Below are 15947 nucleotides of genomic sequence, written 5' to 3' on the forward strand. Positions count from 1 at the left end.
GGCCGGTCGCACCGGCGCATGAAACCCCACCGCCGCCTCGAGTTCTCAGGCGGAGGCTGCCGGCGACCGCCTCCGACCCCGCGCCATCTTGGGCCGCCCCGGCCCGGCCCCGCCCCCACCTGCCCGCCGCCCGGGCCGCGGGGCGCGCGCGCCCCCCGCGGTTTGTTGTCAATGAGACCAGGTCGCCGCCGGCCAATCGGCGGCCGCGGCGAAGCATGGTGTGATGGCGCGTCAGCGATCAGCAGCTGCCATTAGCATGCCGCGCCCCGCCTTCTTATCTGAATATTCATGAGGTGGGTGGACTCAGCTGGGGCCGCTGCGCAGCTCCGAGCTCTGTGGACACGCGTGGGAGAAGGGAGGGCGCTGCCGCCTCCTCCCGCCCACAGAGACACTCGTCACGGGCAGAGCAGGCACCGCGCGGACCCCAGCCCAGCTGAAGCGGAGAACGGCTGGGAGGAACGCGGCGGTGAAAGTTCGGGGAAAGTTCGCGGCGGTGAAAGTTCTTTGCAGCTCCCCACGGACCTTCACTACATGGGACCCCACGACGGCTTCCACTAGGCACAGGAGCAAGAGCCAGGCTTCTTTTATTTAAAAAAAATAAATAATAAAGTCAATTTTATTCAAGAAAAACAAAATGCACCTATCACCACCTCCCCCCTCCGGATGGACCTGGCTCTGCAGTTAAAGTTCAGGACATTTCCCCTTTCCCGAAGGCCGCGGTGCCCCTAGCCTGGCCCACAGCACTTCTGCGTGGGGATGGTTCTTCTGCATGACCCTCATCAGCAATCACAAGAACAGAAGGGTCCCAGGGACAGCTTTGCTTCCGCTGCAGCCCAGATGCTCCAACAGAGGGTCACAGCCCCCTGACTGGCTCCCTCCCCGCTTCAGCCCTGCTGTCCCCATGTGCCTTTCGCTGTCTATCCTCCTGAGAAAGGAATTTGGGGAACTAAATTAGAGAATATCAGCCCCACAGCAGAGGGATGGGGGGCAGGATGGTGTGACTAGGGCACAGGACTGGCACAAAGGGCGTCAGGGCTTGGTTTCCCAGCACCTTCTGCATCAGTGGTGCTTGCACTACAGGCACACATCGGCTGCAATGAAGGCCAAGAGCTCAAATCCCTCCTTCCAAAATATTCACCATACTTGCAGGGATGCCCTATGGTACCCACCCAGGGGAGCGGTATGCCATTGGGCAGGGAACTGGCACCATTTTGCCTTTTCAACTATGGCTGACCAGTGAAACGCACGTTGCTTGGTAAAACTGCTGGGAAGAGGTCTGGCAGAGGTAGCAGCTGAGCAGAGACCAGGTATAACTGGGTTGAGGGGATGGGGGTGGGCAATGAGATCACCAGCTCAGGAAAAAAAAAAAAAAAAAAAGACCAAATCTGAGAGAAGCAGCATTGCTCATGAGGCTGTTTGGCATGATGCACTCCACCCACGATGGAGGAGGCACATTCAGCACAGGGTGCCCTGTGCTGTGGAGGGGAGGGCTCCCTGGGCTCCCCATGGGGCTCAGCCACAGCATGTCCCCCTCACCCTACCTCCCCATGGGTGGCAGAACCCAAACCAGCCCAGGGGATAACCCTGCTGCCTTCCCCTCTGTGCTTTGGATCTGGGCAAGGGGCACGTCACTTCAGCTACCCTGGTACTGTTGGTGCAACCTACCGGCACTGCAAGGTGGTCCCCACCAAACAAAAGGGAAAGGCAACAAAACAAAACCCACGGCACGAACAGAAAGGGGATCACCACTTGGCACCGGCCCGCAGGCCCCGGGAGGCAGGGAGCTGCTCCGTGTCCCGGTGGCACCACCCCGGCCGCGAGGCGCAAGCCCCTGCAGGCTACAGCTCTGACTGCGAGCGGGAGATGCGTGGCCCCTTGCGGATCTCCTTCCGCTTCTCCTCCTTCTTCCGCCGCTTCTCCTCCTCCCGCAGCGCCTTCTGAAAGGTGTCAGCACTGGGGAAGAACTGCAGTGACAGCGAGGGGGTCAGCACGGGGGGACCCCCACAGCCTCTCAGAGGTGCAACCTCTCCAAACCCACCAAAGCCAACACACGAATCCCATGGTGTTGGGAGATTGAGGCTGAATGCAGCACAAAGTGAATGGGGACTCAACATTCTCATGTGGCAGGGGGCCACAGGAGGGGGGAGATGGCACCAGGTACCCAAAGCTGACCTCAGCCCAGCCAAGGAATTCAACATGAATGTTTCAGACATGCTTGCTTCATGCTGGGGGTCTTTGGCTGCTCCCCACCAAACTACACACTCCCTTCCCCAGCCAGCTGCCTAGTGCTGTGGCAGGGATGGGGAAGCCCACAGGGCGAGTGGATGGTGCTGCTGTCTTACCTCAGAGTGGTCTGTTTTAAAGGGGTTGCGGTAATCGGGTGACTTCTCACTGATTCCCAGCTCCTGAGCCATCTGTGGAGCAAAGCAGAGACCATGTTGGGAAGCAGCGTCTCCCACCCACACCCACCTCTGTGACCAGGGTCCTCTCCTCCCAGCCAGCCCCCTCCACACTCTTCCCTCATCCCAAGGATTACCCTCAGACATGGGTGTACACTCCCCCTGCCCTCCTTTTACCCCCCAAAACCACTTGCCCCCAGCCTCAGTAGCAGAGAGGGAATCCAGTGGGGGGACCAGAAGCCATACCAGCCCCAGGACTTGGGAGTGGGGTCCCTGCTCAAACACTCCTGTCAAGTTGCAGAAGCTGATGCCCCAGCGGATGAGGCTGTTCCAGTTGGAGTTGCGGTCGAAGTAGTGGTGGACAATCTTGGGGAAGCGCAGGACGACGTCCCCGAAGAAGGCAGTGTTCTCCACCACGTGGGAGTAGGCTGTGGGGACAGACACCAGCCCCATCACACACTGCCCCATCCCTCTGACACCTACAGCCCCACCAGGAAGCAGGAAGGCTGAGGGCAAACAGGCTCCAGCGCTACAGCACTAACCGATCAGAGGCATAGGATTCCCCCACAGACAGGAACCAGCCTAGGTCTGGGTGCAGAGGGGTTTCATACCCACCCACCCAGTCCCAGAACGAACCTCAGCGGTGCACCAGGGCACTAGATGAGGGATGTGGGTTGGGAACAGAGAGGACCTACCATCCTTTATCTTCTCATCCTGAGGGAAAGGCCCGTCAGGAGGCACATCTGCAGCAATGAGCACGGCCCGGGAGTCCTCCAGCACCTGCCAGAGCCCTTGGTTACTGCCCTGTCCTGCCGGTCCTCCCCTGTACCACAGAGGGGCTTGCTACAGCCACCCTGCTTTGAAGCCCCATCCTCCCTTAAGATCCTAAAGGCATCCTCCCCCAGTTCTCTGACCCCATGGAGGCCCCTCAGCCCTCCCTGCTCCTGCCCACTCTCCCCAAGCCTGGAGGGTGACTTGTGCTGTGGCTCACTTTGAAGAGTCCCTTGAGCATGATGTCGATGATTTTGTACTGCTGGTTGACGTCATTGAGCTCAATCAGGTTCTTTAGTGCATTCATCTGGTCCTTGCGCTTCACCTCAAAGAGCCTCTTATCTGCACTGCTGTCAAGGGCACCGCTGCCATGTTCCCACCATGCTCCTATTCTCCCACTTCATCAGGTGCCTGGCACCATCCCAGTACCCCTAGTTCTCCACAGGGTGCCTGAGGACCAGGGAGCAGTGCCTGAGCAAGGATGAAACACAGGTTTCCAGTGAGCTTTTCTGCCCATATGCCCCAGTGGGGCACTTAACAACACTGGGTGCTCATGAGGAGCCTTCTACTTGCCAGTCCCTGCTCCAGTTGACAGGCTGGAAGATGAGTGTGAGCTCCCACCACCTTCCCCATGCCTGTCTGCACAAGCACGCATACAAAGGTTTCTTCACACATTCCCTGTTCACCAGGGGTGCTGTTGTGTGCTAGGGAGGGCTTGCATTACCCTACCTCGTAACACTGTCTCCTATCATCCCAACTGGTGACTCCAAAGCACTGAGACACACAGGTGTGCTGACACCTAGGTGACCTCACCTGGGGGATGTACTTGGTGCCCACCATCCTGGAGTAGAAAGCTGCAGAAAGTGCTGCATCTATGAGAACATCAGGCACCACCAAAAATCCTGTGTCTACTCCCACACTGAGCCAAGCACTTGGTTAGCAAACCCAGGAGCGCAGCCAAAGCTTTTCTACTGAAGAGCAATGAGGCAACTGTCCAGCAATTCTGAATCCTCTCTCTTCCACCCACCCTGTGTCCCTTTCCATGGTCTCTGACTCCTTCCCTGCACTCGAGCTGCCTCCAGCCTCAGCAGGCATGAACATGTTCGGGGGACACAAGGGGCAGGCTGCAGAGAAGGATACAGATTTCCAGGCCAGAGTCCACCCTCTGTTTCTCCAGGTCTGCAAAGCTGCCCTGGGACACCAGCAGCACCAGCAGAAAGGGGCAGATGAAGAGAAAATCCATGTCAGTCACTGCAGCCTGGAACAAAATGGACCAATAAAACCACCAACCAGCAAGGACACTTACCAAAAGAAGTCATGTGAGCCTCCCAGAACAGATGGCACATCACCTTTGGCACCAAGGTCCCTGCTTGCTTCTCCCTTGTCCCCACAAGGGGTTTGAAGGAGACACTGGCCAGAGCAAGGCCATGGAGCGATTGCTGCAGCTGGCTCACTCTCCCCTGCAAGGGAAGCCCAGGTCTCCACCTCTTCTCTATCTGCCTCCACTCCAGTGCTGGCTGGGCACTGGCTGGGCCCCCAGAGAGCTGACTGAGCACTGACCCAGCAGAAAAATGAAGTCCTACTCCTTACCCCAAAATAAGTCAGCTTTTTGCTTGGTTTGTGAGCTAGAGCAGCCCAGCAACTGAAGCAGAAGGGAGAAGGAGGAAAGCTAAGTGGCTGAAGTCCACCTCTCAACCAAGCACCAGGCTTGATTATCTCACTTCACCTTTTAGGCTGCTGGTACCTGGGACCCTTCTCCTTGCCACAAGCCAGGTGCAAGCTGTGGGTTCCATGCTAAAATGCAGCAGTTGGGTGACCTGGTGGTGGATCTCCCCTTGCCCCGAGTGTGCCACTCCTCAGGTGGTACCTGAGGCTCTGCAGGGATGCAGTTGGCAGAGCTGCTCCTGGCTATGTAGGCCCCTCAGAGACAGCATGCAGAAGACAGGCTAGAGGTCCAGGCTGGTTCCTGGGACAGCCTAGACCTCAGAAAAGAGAGCAGTACCTTGGCCTCCATGCAGTGGGACTCAAGGTGGCCTGTCCACAGGGACAAGGTTTCCACGGAGCCAAGCAGCAGCCACCAACAATTACAGAAGCAGCAGCAGCTCCATCAGGTGCATTTCCCAAGCTGCATCCTGCTCCCAAGGGAAGGCAGATGTGCAAGGCCACCAGAGCTGCCCTCACGCTGCCACCCTCCTCCTCTCCTGAGCCTCAGCTCCCATGCCCAGCTGAGCCTTTTTCTGCAATGCCTTAACACTGGGACAGAAACAAATCCATTCTACCCCAAATCCAGGTTATTTTCTTGTTGTTTTTAAACAAATAAGTACAATCTATTCAACCTCAGGCCCATGAGCGAGGCAACATGGGCAGCACCAGCAGCAGGTATCACTCCTGTCATGGAGCTGAGCACCAGGTGCCCTCACAGCCCTGGTGCAGGCAGGGAAGCAGTGTCAGGCAAACATGAGAAACTCTCTGTGCTATTTTGCTGTTGTGCTTTGCACCCCTGGAAGGGAGCAGAGCAGAGCAGAGCAACCACAACTGGTGTCACAGAGGAAGAAATGGCTGTCCCCAGCATGGGCTCAGCATCACACCCCATGTTTTGGGTGGTACAGAGCCAGGATGGCAGCACAAGTCTCCCACACCAAGCTCAGGGTCTTGTCCCCTCTGCCTGCTGCAGTGTAAGGCTTAAGTCATATTCCAGCCACCTTGAGGGTGGCAAAGCAGACCAGCAAACCGAGGCTGTAAGGAGAAATTCTCTAACTGGGGCAAGTGGGTGCTGGACCCACCAGACTGCTTCACCTTGCTGAAAGCCATGACCCAAGGGCCCATGGCTTGTCTCTATGAAGGGGTGCAAGTCCACCCTCTGCAGAGCCTCCCACAGCTGCTTGCTTCCTCCCAGGCTTTGGAGGAGGAGGAAGAGCAGCAACTCAAAAGCACAAACTGTAACTGTCCTGGCATCTAGGGTCCTGTTTGCCTCTCATATTGGACATGGCCCTAGAGACCAGGCTGGCAATTTGCTGTGCTTGTGGAGAATCAGACTTCAGAGGCAGCTGGTGGCCTACAGACCAGGCTGAAAGGCAAAGAAGAGATATGCTGCCTGCAACAGCTCTGCCACACTGCCTACAGCAGTCCTGGCAGGCCTGGTCAAGGCAGGGATTCCCACATCCCCTACTTCCAATACTAGGTCCAGATGGCAGAAGGATGTCCTGCAGCTGCTCCAAGTTGGAGCTGCAAAAAAACCCTCTCAGGCAGGAGCAAGAGCATGGCTCTCAGCTGAAGTGTTTTCTGGCCAGCTGGTTACTGCAATAGAAAGCCCACCAGCTTGCTTGTCTGCTCCTGAGTCCTGAAACAGGGACAGGCTTTTCCAGAGACATGACAGCAGGTGCTGTGTTATAGATGGGTTTTGTTTCCAGTGAGAATGGGTTTAATGACTTTACAAATCCTCCTGCAGCAGCGCTACAGATTGTGTCAAGGAACAAGGTCAGGACTGGAGAACCACACCGTACCAGGAGCCCATCATCACCTCTGTGTCTGACCCCTGTCCTGCTGACACTCATTCTCACATCAAAGCCACTGACCACTGTGGTCCGTCAGGGCTGAAACACCCCAGTGAAAACAAAGCAGGAACCAACCATTGCCCTCACCTGTAGGGAAAGTGAGGCTGCCACTTGGCCTTATGTTCACATTGCACCACCTTGGCCTTATGTTCCTTCACTGTCCTGCCTATTTCACCCCATTTTAACAGCAAAAGACATTCCTTCCTCTCCAGGCTGGATTGTGGAAGTGCATGGATGCCAAAGCTTCTTGCAGATGTTCCTCTGTGCTTTCCCCAAAATCCCTCTCTCGTGTCATGACACCCAGTGATGAGACACAAAGCACTGCAGAGCTGCTCCTCTCTTCCCACTCTGCTCCTCGCTGAAGTGATCTCTGCCAAAGCCAGCTCCCAGAGCAGTCCAAGGAGCCAGACCCTGACCTGATGCTACAGATGGGAAGGAGTTTCCACCAATACTCCCTGGCAGCCCCAGCCAGCTGGTTGCTTCAGCAGCAAGCCCTTTGGTCTGTCTCGCTGTCTCACATTCTATAATTTAGATGTGTTTTGCTAAAGACATGACAACAGATGCTGTGTTATAGATGGTTAATACTTTCCATTAAAATGGTTTTAATGGCTTTATAAATTCTCCTGCAAGAGCCCCCAGGAACTGAGCATCCCCAGGATTTATTGGCTTCATGAGCTCGCAAGGCAGACCCACGCTGCAACACTTTGGTTGCCAGGAGGGACTTTCACAAGACCCTCCCTTCCTCTCCACAGGGCACTGAAGCACAGGGGGGAATACACCATCAGCCAGCTTGCCTCAGGAATCGAACAAAGAATAAAAACTCCCCAACCCACAAATCCATCCCTGAACGGCTCCTCTGTCAGCAAGACGAGGATTAATCTCTTGTCACAGAAGAATCGAAGGCTTCCTAAGTGAAACATAGGCTGCTCAGACCTCTTCTTGCAAGGAAATGTCTATGTAGGATTTACAGGATCAGCTGCTTCAGTGGAACAAGGGCCATTTACACCTTCTTACCTCCAAAGTCCCTTAACGCCCCAGTGCACAGCCTGCGCACCGCAGGGACGGCCACCAGCCGGGGTTAGGCAGCCCCGACCGAAGCCAGCTGCTTCGCTCCCAGAAATGGATCTGTCCCAGCTCACCTCCGTGCCTCCCATCCTGCTGTAGGGAGTCAACAGCACCCCGAAGGGCGCGGGTGGACGCGGGCACAGGGAAATGGGGATTCACTTTCAACCATCGCAGAAAGTAATGGCAATGTCACGGGGCCAAGGAGGCGTGGAGGTCCCATTAGACGAGACGACCCCGGCCACGCTGCGGGAAATCCACCCAGAGCCGTCTCAAACGCAGCACCCGAGGGGATGCAGAGCAACGGGGCGAGACGGGACAGCCGCCTCCCGGTGCTGCCGCGTCTGCTCTGCCCCGGATCCCGCACCAACACGGGGCTCCGGCAAGGGCGAGGGGCCGGGAGGGAGAGCAAGCGGCGACGGCTGAGCCCTTCGGGTAAGGGCAAAGTCGTTTAACCGAAAGTCTCCAACGAGGCACCTCTAGGGCCATACTGTCCGCCCTGCTCATCGGCCACCCCGGCTGCTCGAGCTCCCGGGTCGCCTCCTGGGTCTCCCTCTAGCCCTTGACCCCTGACCGTGCCCTCCCTGCCCTTCCCTGCTGCCCTGCCACGGCCGGGCAGCCCCCGCTGAGACCCCCGAGGCGAGGAGGGTTCCCGGTTCCACCAGCCCTCCCCCGGCGGCTGCTCCGCCGAGCAGCACGGTCCGGCACGGCCCGGTACAGCGCGGCCCAGCCGGCTCCCCTCACCTGCGAGCCAGGTTCCGGTACCGAGGCCGGGATCGGCGCTGGCTCACGCCCGCCGCGCTGCCATGCCGCCGCCGCTGCCGCCGCTTCCCCGCCCCGCCGTGTCACTTCCTGAACTCCCGCCCCGCCCCGGCACCAGCCGCGCTCTCAGCTCAGCCCCGCTGGGGCTGCCCGCTGCCCTGCGGGGCTGGAGGGAGCAGGGCTCCGCGCCCCGCAGGGCTGCTCCCGATGTGGGAAAGCTCTCCCCGTCCCTTCGAGGGAAGGAGCCTCGTTAATTAAAGCCCCCATGAGAAGGGGCGCTTGCAGCGCTTGGAGGCAACAGGTAAGCGGCAGGCTGGGGCTGCAGCCATCCGCCAGCTGGAAGAACTCTCCTCTTCCCAGTGGGAGAAGCAGCACCTCTGCTTTTCAAGGGGCCTCGTTGGAGACCCCAGCACCCCTGCCATCCCAGAGGAAAGGGGCCAGCCAGCAGCAGCACCACCAGCTGAGCACCTCTTCTATAGCACCCTGCCACCCGCGTCTGACATCGTTTGCACCAGGTAGCTCCACATCTTGGTAACTGAGGAGCATCAACCAAGCTTCCTCCCACACAGAAAAGCAAGCAAGGAGCCACTTCAGTAACTGAGCTTTATAAATTATTTTCAACGAACCTTTTTGCAAAAATGGGCTACAAAATACTTTGTCCATCTTCTCTCTACTCCTCCCTGGGAATAAAGGGCAGGATGGGATCTCCTGTTCCATTCTTGCCTCGTTCTCCTGCTGCATGCTCTGTATCTTCTCATATTAGTCTCCAATGTGTGAAAGGGACACAGCCACACTTCCCAGACATCTGTCATTGGCAGCATGAGTGGAAACCAAAGGGAAGGCATGGCCGAAACTCCAGCACGCTGCAGGAATTCCCACATTTGGCACATGGCTGCCAGGGGCGTTTCATTACTAACCCAACCCTCCCCCAAGCCATGGACACCCACACACACAACATGTATGAGGAACATCAGTGTAGATGAACCTGAAGAATATTCCTTTTCAACAAAACTGATGTCAGAGCTTGATTTTGACCAAAGAAATTTGTCTTACATGTTAATGACTACCCCATTCAGGTAGCTCTTTGACTGTATCCAAAGCCCTTCCTAACAATGAAGACTTGAAGGCTTCTTCATATGTGGAAAAGGCACAAATGAGAAGCAACTTTACCAATGCATCAAGACCTTCTTTTCTCCTTTCCTCAATCCTGCAGAGACAAGAAAAGGCAGCAGAGAGGAACTTAATGGGGCTAGATCATCTCCACCTGCACAAGTTGAGCCCTAAGTGGCCCACTACAGAGCAGTAGTATCAGACTCAGGGTAAGCACCAGGACAAGATATTCCTTATAGTTAACAAACACCTCACCCTACCCCCATACCCTGCACATGGCTGATGACAGTGTCCTACAGTAGAGGAAGTCCCCACCCCAACAGGAAATCACTGCCACAGACACTTCAATCACTGATACCTGTGTGAGACAACACCACATGATGAAAAAAGGCAAAAGCAGGCACTTTGAGAAATCAACAAATCCTATGTCAGGCTCCTGTTTCTCCAGAAATAATCTGGGAGTGGCCCCTGCCTCTATCCCTCAAGAAGAGGAGGGTTAATTTCTCAGGGGACTAAAGTCTCAGGGGCTCTGAGGGCAAGAACGACAAAATTTGGTAACTCCACTCAGCAGTTTCCAAATGCTTGCTGAGCATTTCAAAATGCTCAAGTCATCTGTGGGTTGCCACAACTTCACATCACACTGGTGCTAGTTAGCAGGAGAGAGGTTAAGTGATTGTTCCTCCTCCAGGGAAATCAATACAGGGATCGTTACTGCTTTGAAGTCAGAGGCTGCCTGGCCTGCTCCCCTTTCATCAGACCACCTCCACCATATAGATCAATGCAATCCCAGCAGACAGACCCATCCTTCATCCCAAAGGTCTCCTTCTTCCCCAAATGTCTTCTCAAGTCTGAGGATGATGAAGTCTTTCATCCCCAAAGTTAGCCAAGTGTAGCAACCACTTGAGTTTTTTAATTTCTGTTTGCCTTCAGCTGGAACAAGGGAAGGAGCAGCAGATTAAGTATCCCTTCCACCTCTGCTACTCCTACCACTCTCACATCACTTATCAAAGGTGTCTCTGCCCAGCAAAGGATACACAATGTCCTGATGCTTCATGCACGTAGTCCTCTGTCCTGGCAGACGCTCCAGCAAGGTCTGAATGGTCCCTGACTGCACTGGCTCCATCTGAGAATGACTGCTCTGCATCTGAGCAGCCAGAATAAAAAGGAGGATTTCCAGACCAACAGCAAACTGCTGGGCTTGTTCCTTCATACTTCCCTTCTGCATCTCCACACAAAACAGTAAGACCTTCAAACTTTGACCAGGGAAGGAGAAATTAAGGAGCCACAGAATATGATGACATGGTTTAAACAACTGCTGGCATCACTCCCTGTCTGATTTCACTGTACACCCCTGAATACAGCAGGCCAAGCTAGCAGCTGCAGAATTTCTCTTCATCTTACTATAATCACCTCAAAAGAAGTTTATGGCTCCCCATCAAAGGCTAAAGCAAACCCCTAGAGATTCCCTTCTCATTTGCCTTGGCAGCCACTGCTTCCTTACCTGACAAAGGAAGAGGTGAAGAGCACGAGAAGTGGCCTCAGGCAGCTCTGCTAAGTTGGCTTCTGCTGCCTCCTGAAGAATCTGGCTAATTTCTTTTTGAGAAATAATATTGCTGCTCTGATATCTCAGAAACTTGAACAAAGAATAAAATAAAGACATGAAACAGCAAAAAGACCCACAGAGACCAAGAGTGAATCATCTCCTGAAAAGACCTCTTCTATGTAATGAGATGCTGCAGCACCTTAACCACAGGCCTGATTTTTATACCACTTCTAACAGAAACTGTGCAAATGTCTGTTTATGGTGCTCTGATTTAAAACCAGACTTAGTTTGGTTTAGATTGGGAAGGAACTAAAAAGGAACTGAACTTTATATATATATATATATATATACATATAAATAAAGCAGTTTTGAAAGTGAATTAAGAATAGCAAGTATTCACAGCCCCATCTTGTATTTGGAGAGGGAAGGTTCCTGTTAAGAATTCCTTCCCTTCATCCCCTGCCACGAGGGCTTTATCTTCAGTAGTACTGCTGGGCAGGTCCACATTTCCTCTCTTGCTTGCAGGCCCCACATACAGCAGGGCAGTAGATTGCAGAAACTCTGCCCTGAAAAATCAGGTCTTTAAGGTCAGAGACAGGGAGGCAGGCTGTGATGGTTAAGCAGAGCTCTGCACTTCAGAAAGCTGCAGCATGGTCCCTGACTGGTAACAGTCCTTACATGTTCTCTGTAGGTTTCTCCTCTTCTCCCCAGGGGTCCTAGATGGTATAAATAAATGCTACAAACACCAGAAGAACAGGACGTGCTCACTAACAGCAGTTTCTGCAGGGTGTGGAAGGGAAGTTCACTCTCAAGTATCATTATTACAAGGCACAAATACAGTGGCAGACAAAGCCACAGCAGCATCTGAGATTGTGTATGCATAAGGGGGTAAGTTCCAACAACCAACCTGCATGCACTGTACCAAGATACCAGAACCAATGGACAACAGCCTGTCCTTCCCCTGCTCACCAAAGTCATCAGCCTGAGAACTTCTGGCTGCAGAAAGGACTTCTGTCCCCCATTGAGTAGTGTGAAGAGAAGGAATCGGTGCCAGGGCTGTGAAGCAACATGTAGAGCTGGGAGAGAGAGGAGGAGAAGCCAATCAAAGACAGTTTTAAAACTGGCCAAGTTTTAAAACTGGCTGCACCTGGATAAGGACAGTTTTCAGTATTGACCCCAAGGTTTCTCTTTTGGACTTCATGCTGTGAAACACTAAGGGGGTATTTTGCTCTGTTCTTACTTGGTTTTGTAAACTGTCACTCCTTGGGGAAGAGTTCAGTCATCAGGACAAAGGCTTAACAGCTTTTTAAAGCAGAAAATACATTTTGTCCATCTTTGTGCTGGCACAGGAAGAGAAACCTCCTGGGGTGCATGTCATAAAACACTGAGGGGATATCTTTAGCCCAGGCTTTTAAAAATAATACCCTCTGGTTTCAATATGAGGACAAGTTTCCTGACCACAGGTTTTATTTAGCTGCAGAGTACCCTTTGGGGAATGAAGGAAGCCCTATAACATGAGCTCCACAAACTGAGCCTGGATCTGCATAGAATCATAGAATTGTCAGGGCTGGAAGGGACCTCAAGGATCATCCAGTTCCAACCCCCCTGCCATGGGCAAGGACACCTCACACTAGATCAGGTTGCTCAGAGCCACATCCAGCCTGGCCTTAAAAGCCTCCAGGGATGAGGCTTCAATCACCTCCCTAGGCAACCTGTTCCAGTGTCTCACCACCCTCATGGTGAAGGATTTCTTCCTAACACCCAATCTGAATCTACCCACTTCTAGTTTTGTTCCATTCCCCCCAGTCCTATCACTACCTGACACCCTAAAAAGTGAGAGAATACTATGGGGACCAAGACTGCTGAGGGCAGCAACACAATCAGTAGAGAAAACATTCTTAATGAGGAGCATCTGTGACAAACAGAGGTAAGGCTTGAGGTCATTGTCTGTTACAGCCTGAGTCTCTCACTGAACCCTAAAGTTAAGCATCATTACCTTGTCTTTATTGCATGTTAGGAGCAGAGGAGGGACATTGACAAGAAGTCAGCTGAGATAACTTGTTGTGCCATGGCAACAGAGTTTTAGAAAGGTCCCTTTTCCACTGACAGTGATGTAACCTCCCTGTTGTCACTACAGGAATTTTTAATATGGTAAAACAACACTTTAAAAAAAATGTAGTATTTTGGGGGGCTATCTTTTAGTTGGTGAAAATGAGACAGTATCAGCACTGTGCCTTGGGCCTGCCCTGCACATCTGGAAAAATCTCTGAACCAAGAAAGGGTTTTGGAAAGCCTCAAAGGAGGCAATTCCTAGAGGCAGAGTCCAGCCACTCTTGGCAGTGTTTTCACATCTTTCAATCAAGCATAGCCATGCCCCTCATTCTGCTTGGAATAAGGAGACTCTTGTAATCACTGTTTTGAGCTTCTGCACCACAGGAAGAATTGAAGCAGCCAAAGTGACAGGTTCAGCTGTTGCTGAAGCAGCATTTCATCAGCTTAATCCTAAATCAGAGGAACCTCCCCCCAAACATGCCCCCCACTTTTTTTTAAACCAGCCTTTTAATAGCCTCCCTTCAGCTACTGGCTGTCACTCATCTGCAATATTACATCTTCATTCAGCCCCTTCCTCTTTCCCACTAGTGTCCCTTCTGCCTGGTGTTCATTCACTCAAATCCCTTCTCTCTTAGAGTTTAAAGGACTGAATTGAACAGATCAGGGTGCAGAGAACTTTCTGTCTGTTTTAAGATCAGGGCCAGCATCTGGACGTTTTGTGTCAGGAGGCTGACCAAAGCAGAAAGGTCAATTCTTCCCCCCCAACTCTACAATGCTGTCATATTATGTCATATTGCTAACCTGGTGTACATTAGGTCTGACATGGACTCCAGAAATCGAGGTCTGCATTCACCCCTGGAAGTTGACAACTTCCTGCTTCCATTTCCTATGGTTGCCTAATATCCTGCTCTCCCTCCCCCTCTCTCTGAGGGCCAAACTGTGACCAATGCTGTCTGTGTGGAAGACACATCACATTCAGTTCTTCCCTCCCCTATACCTATGGTCTCAAGGTTTGCTACAATTGGCCTGGAAGTGAAATACTATTCCTAAACTCCTTCCATTCCAAAACCTGTCACTCTTACCATATTGAGGGGTAAGGAATGACTTTTTTCCTTAGGCAAAGCATCCTGGTGTCTATCACCAAAGTGAGGGCTCATGCCTGCAGGGGAGCTAGGCACAGGGATTCCATGCCACAAAGCACAAGATTAACTTTAGGCACACAAGTAATTTTTCTTAATGGGCATAAACTCATTAAGCATCTGCTCCAGGGTGCTACTGGATGGAGATCAAAAAGCTCAAAATTGCTGCAGGAGGGAAATTCAGGAGAAGAAAGAGCAGGAAGACATTACCAGCATCCTGGTTCTTTACATACAGATATTCCACTAAGGCTTCCAGACAGGCAACCACAGCTTGAGAGAGCAGCATCTCTTTCTGCAATACCAAGAGAGGGGGGAAAAGGAAAAAGGGTGAGAAAAAAAAAAAAAGGAACAGTGAAGAGCTATTGCAAGAGGAAAATTCATCAAGTGGCAGGATCTGAAGAGCATGCAGCACAGGAAAATAACACCCTTCATCTCCTTCATGGCATGCAACATGGGGCAAATTACCTGTCACATCAAGAAGCCAGACAAAGGCATGACTACTTATTCTGAGACTTAACAAAAAATTAAGAGCCTCTAAAAATAAAGATGAGAGTCCAGCATTACTTGAGAGAGTTAAATCACACTGTACTACCCCTGGAGCACAACATCACTCGAGCAAGTCACATGTACACTGATGTACTGCTCCCCAAAACCCTTTGCTGGGGGAGGAACTGGGATGTCTTACTCTTTTCCCACCTCTGTCCCTATGGGTGTGGCATCCCTGCAGAGCAGGAGATGAGAAAATAGAGATCATCATTTAGTACACAGAATTTCAGCTATCCAGTTCAGCAGCAGGGAATACTGCATAGCTTGATTTACCTTCTTTCTCACTGTGCCATGCTGCAGCAAGAGCATTATCCCTCTTCCTCATCACATGTCTGGAAGGGGTGGAAAATGCAGGCAGAAGGAAAAAGAAAGGCAGCCCTTTAGGTTCTGCCACAGGGTGGTTTCTCTTTGGGTTAGTGCACCTGCTTGAAGCCCAACACAAGCTTTATTCCAGAAGTTGTGTTTTATATACCTGCAACTGGATGTGCACCAAGAGGTTCTGCAGACTGACAACAAGGGAGAAGATCTGCTGCATAGCAAGTGGGTACAAGGCAGCATCCTGCAGTGATGATGGCTGGGGTTGGACAGCCCCTGGGGCTGTGTTTTTTTCAAGGAGCACCAGCAGAGAGGAGGAGAAGTTCTGTCTCAGGAGAGTTCTCAGGAACTGCAAGATGCTCACTAGACAGGGAGTTAGAGAGGGAGTCTCTTATTAGTGTGTGTCGGTGCCTTCCCCTCTGCCCTGTGTGTTGGTGCCTGTGCAAACGCATGGGGGAGGGTGAGGAGAGAAAACTTGGGCTTAAGGGCCCAGAAGCTGCTGACAGCTGCAGACAGGAATGGCAGCATGAGTTCCCTTGTTCAGCTCCTCCCTGTGAGGCACTATCCCAGTTCACACTCAGTTCTAGATGGCATTACCAACCTCCAAGGAACATAGCAGAACTCCAGACAGTTCCCTTCTGCCCTTTCTCACCACCAGTTATGTATTCCTCAAACCAAACACAGCCAAGCTTCC

At 52.7% G+C, this 15947-nt stretch overlaps 2 protein-coding genes across 2 annotated transcripts in view; both read right to left on the bottom strand.

Moving 5' to 3' along the window:
• Positions 1-1838: 1838 nt before the first annotated feature.
• On the bottom strand, positions 1839-4440 carry CCDC134 (coiled-coil domain containing 134). The gene is made up of 6 exons (XM_054386971.1): positions 4311-4440; positions 3391-3512; positions 3095-3179; positions 2646-2827; positions 2343-2414; positions 1839-1964 (listed from the first exon to the last, which is right to left on the bottom strand). Exons 1-6 carry the CDS (start codon positions 4411-4413, stop codon positions 1839-1841), a joined length of 690 nt encoding a protein of 229 aa, XP_054242946.1. The 5' UTR covers positions 4414-4440.
• A 4867-nt stretch (positions 4441-9307) lies between these two features.
• MEI1 (meiotic double-stranded break formation protein 1) overlaps positions 9308-15947 on the bottom strand; it is a 39745-nt gene continuing 33105 nt past the window's right edge. The window contains exons 26-31 of the mRNA XM_054386802.1: positions 15411-15616; positions 14603-14684; positions 12171-12277; positions 11160-11291; positions 10693-10802; positions 9308-9353 (exon numbers count right to left, since the gene is read on the bottom strand). Of these exons, the coding sequence (XP_054242777.1) occupies positions 9308-9353; positions 10693-10802; positions 11160-11291; positions 12171-12277; positions 14603-14684; positions 15411-15616 (683 nt within the window). The remainder of the gene's footprint in view (positions 9354-10692; positions 10803-11159; positions 11292-12170; positions 12278-14602; positions 14685-15410; positions 15617-15947) is intronic.

This window comes from Indicator indicator, chromosome 14 (genome assembly GCF_027791375.1).
Source record: "Indicator indicator isolate 239-I01 chromosome 14, UM_Iind_1.1, whole genome shotgun sequence".
NCBI lineage: Eukaryota > Metazoa > Chordata > Aves > Piciformes > Indicatoridae > Indicator > Indicator indicator.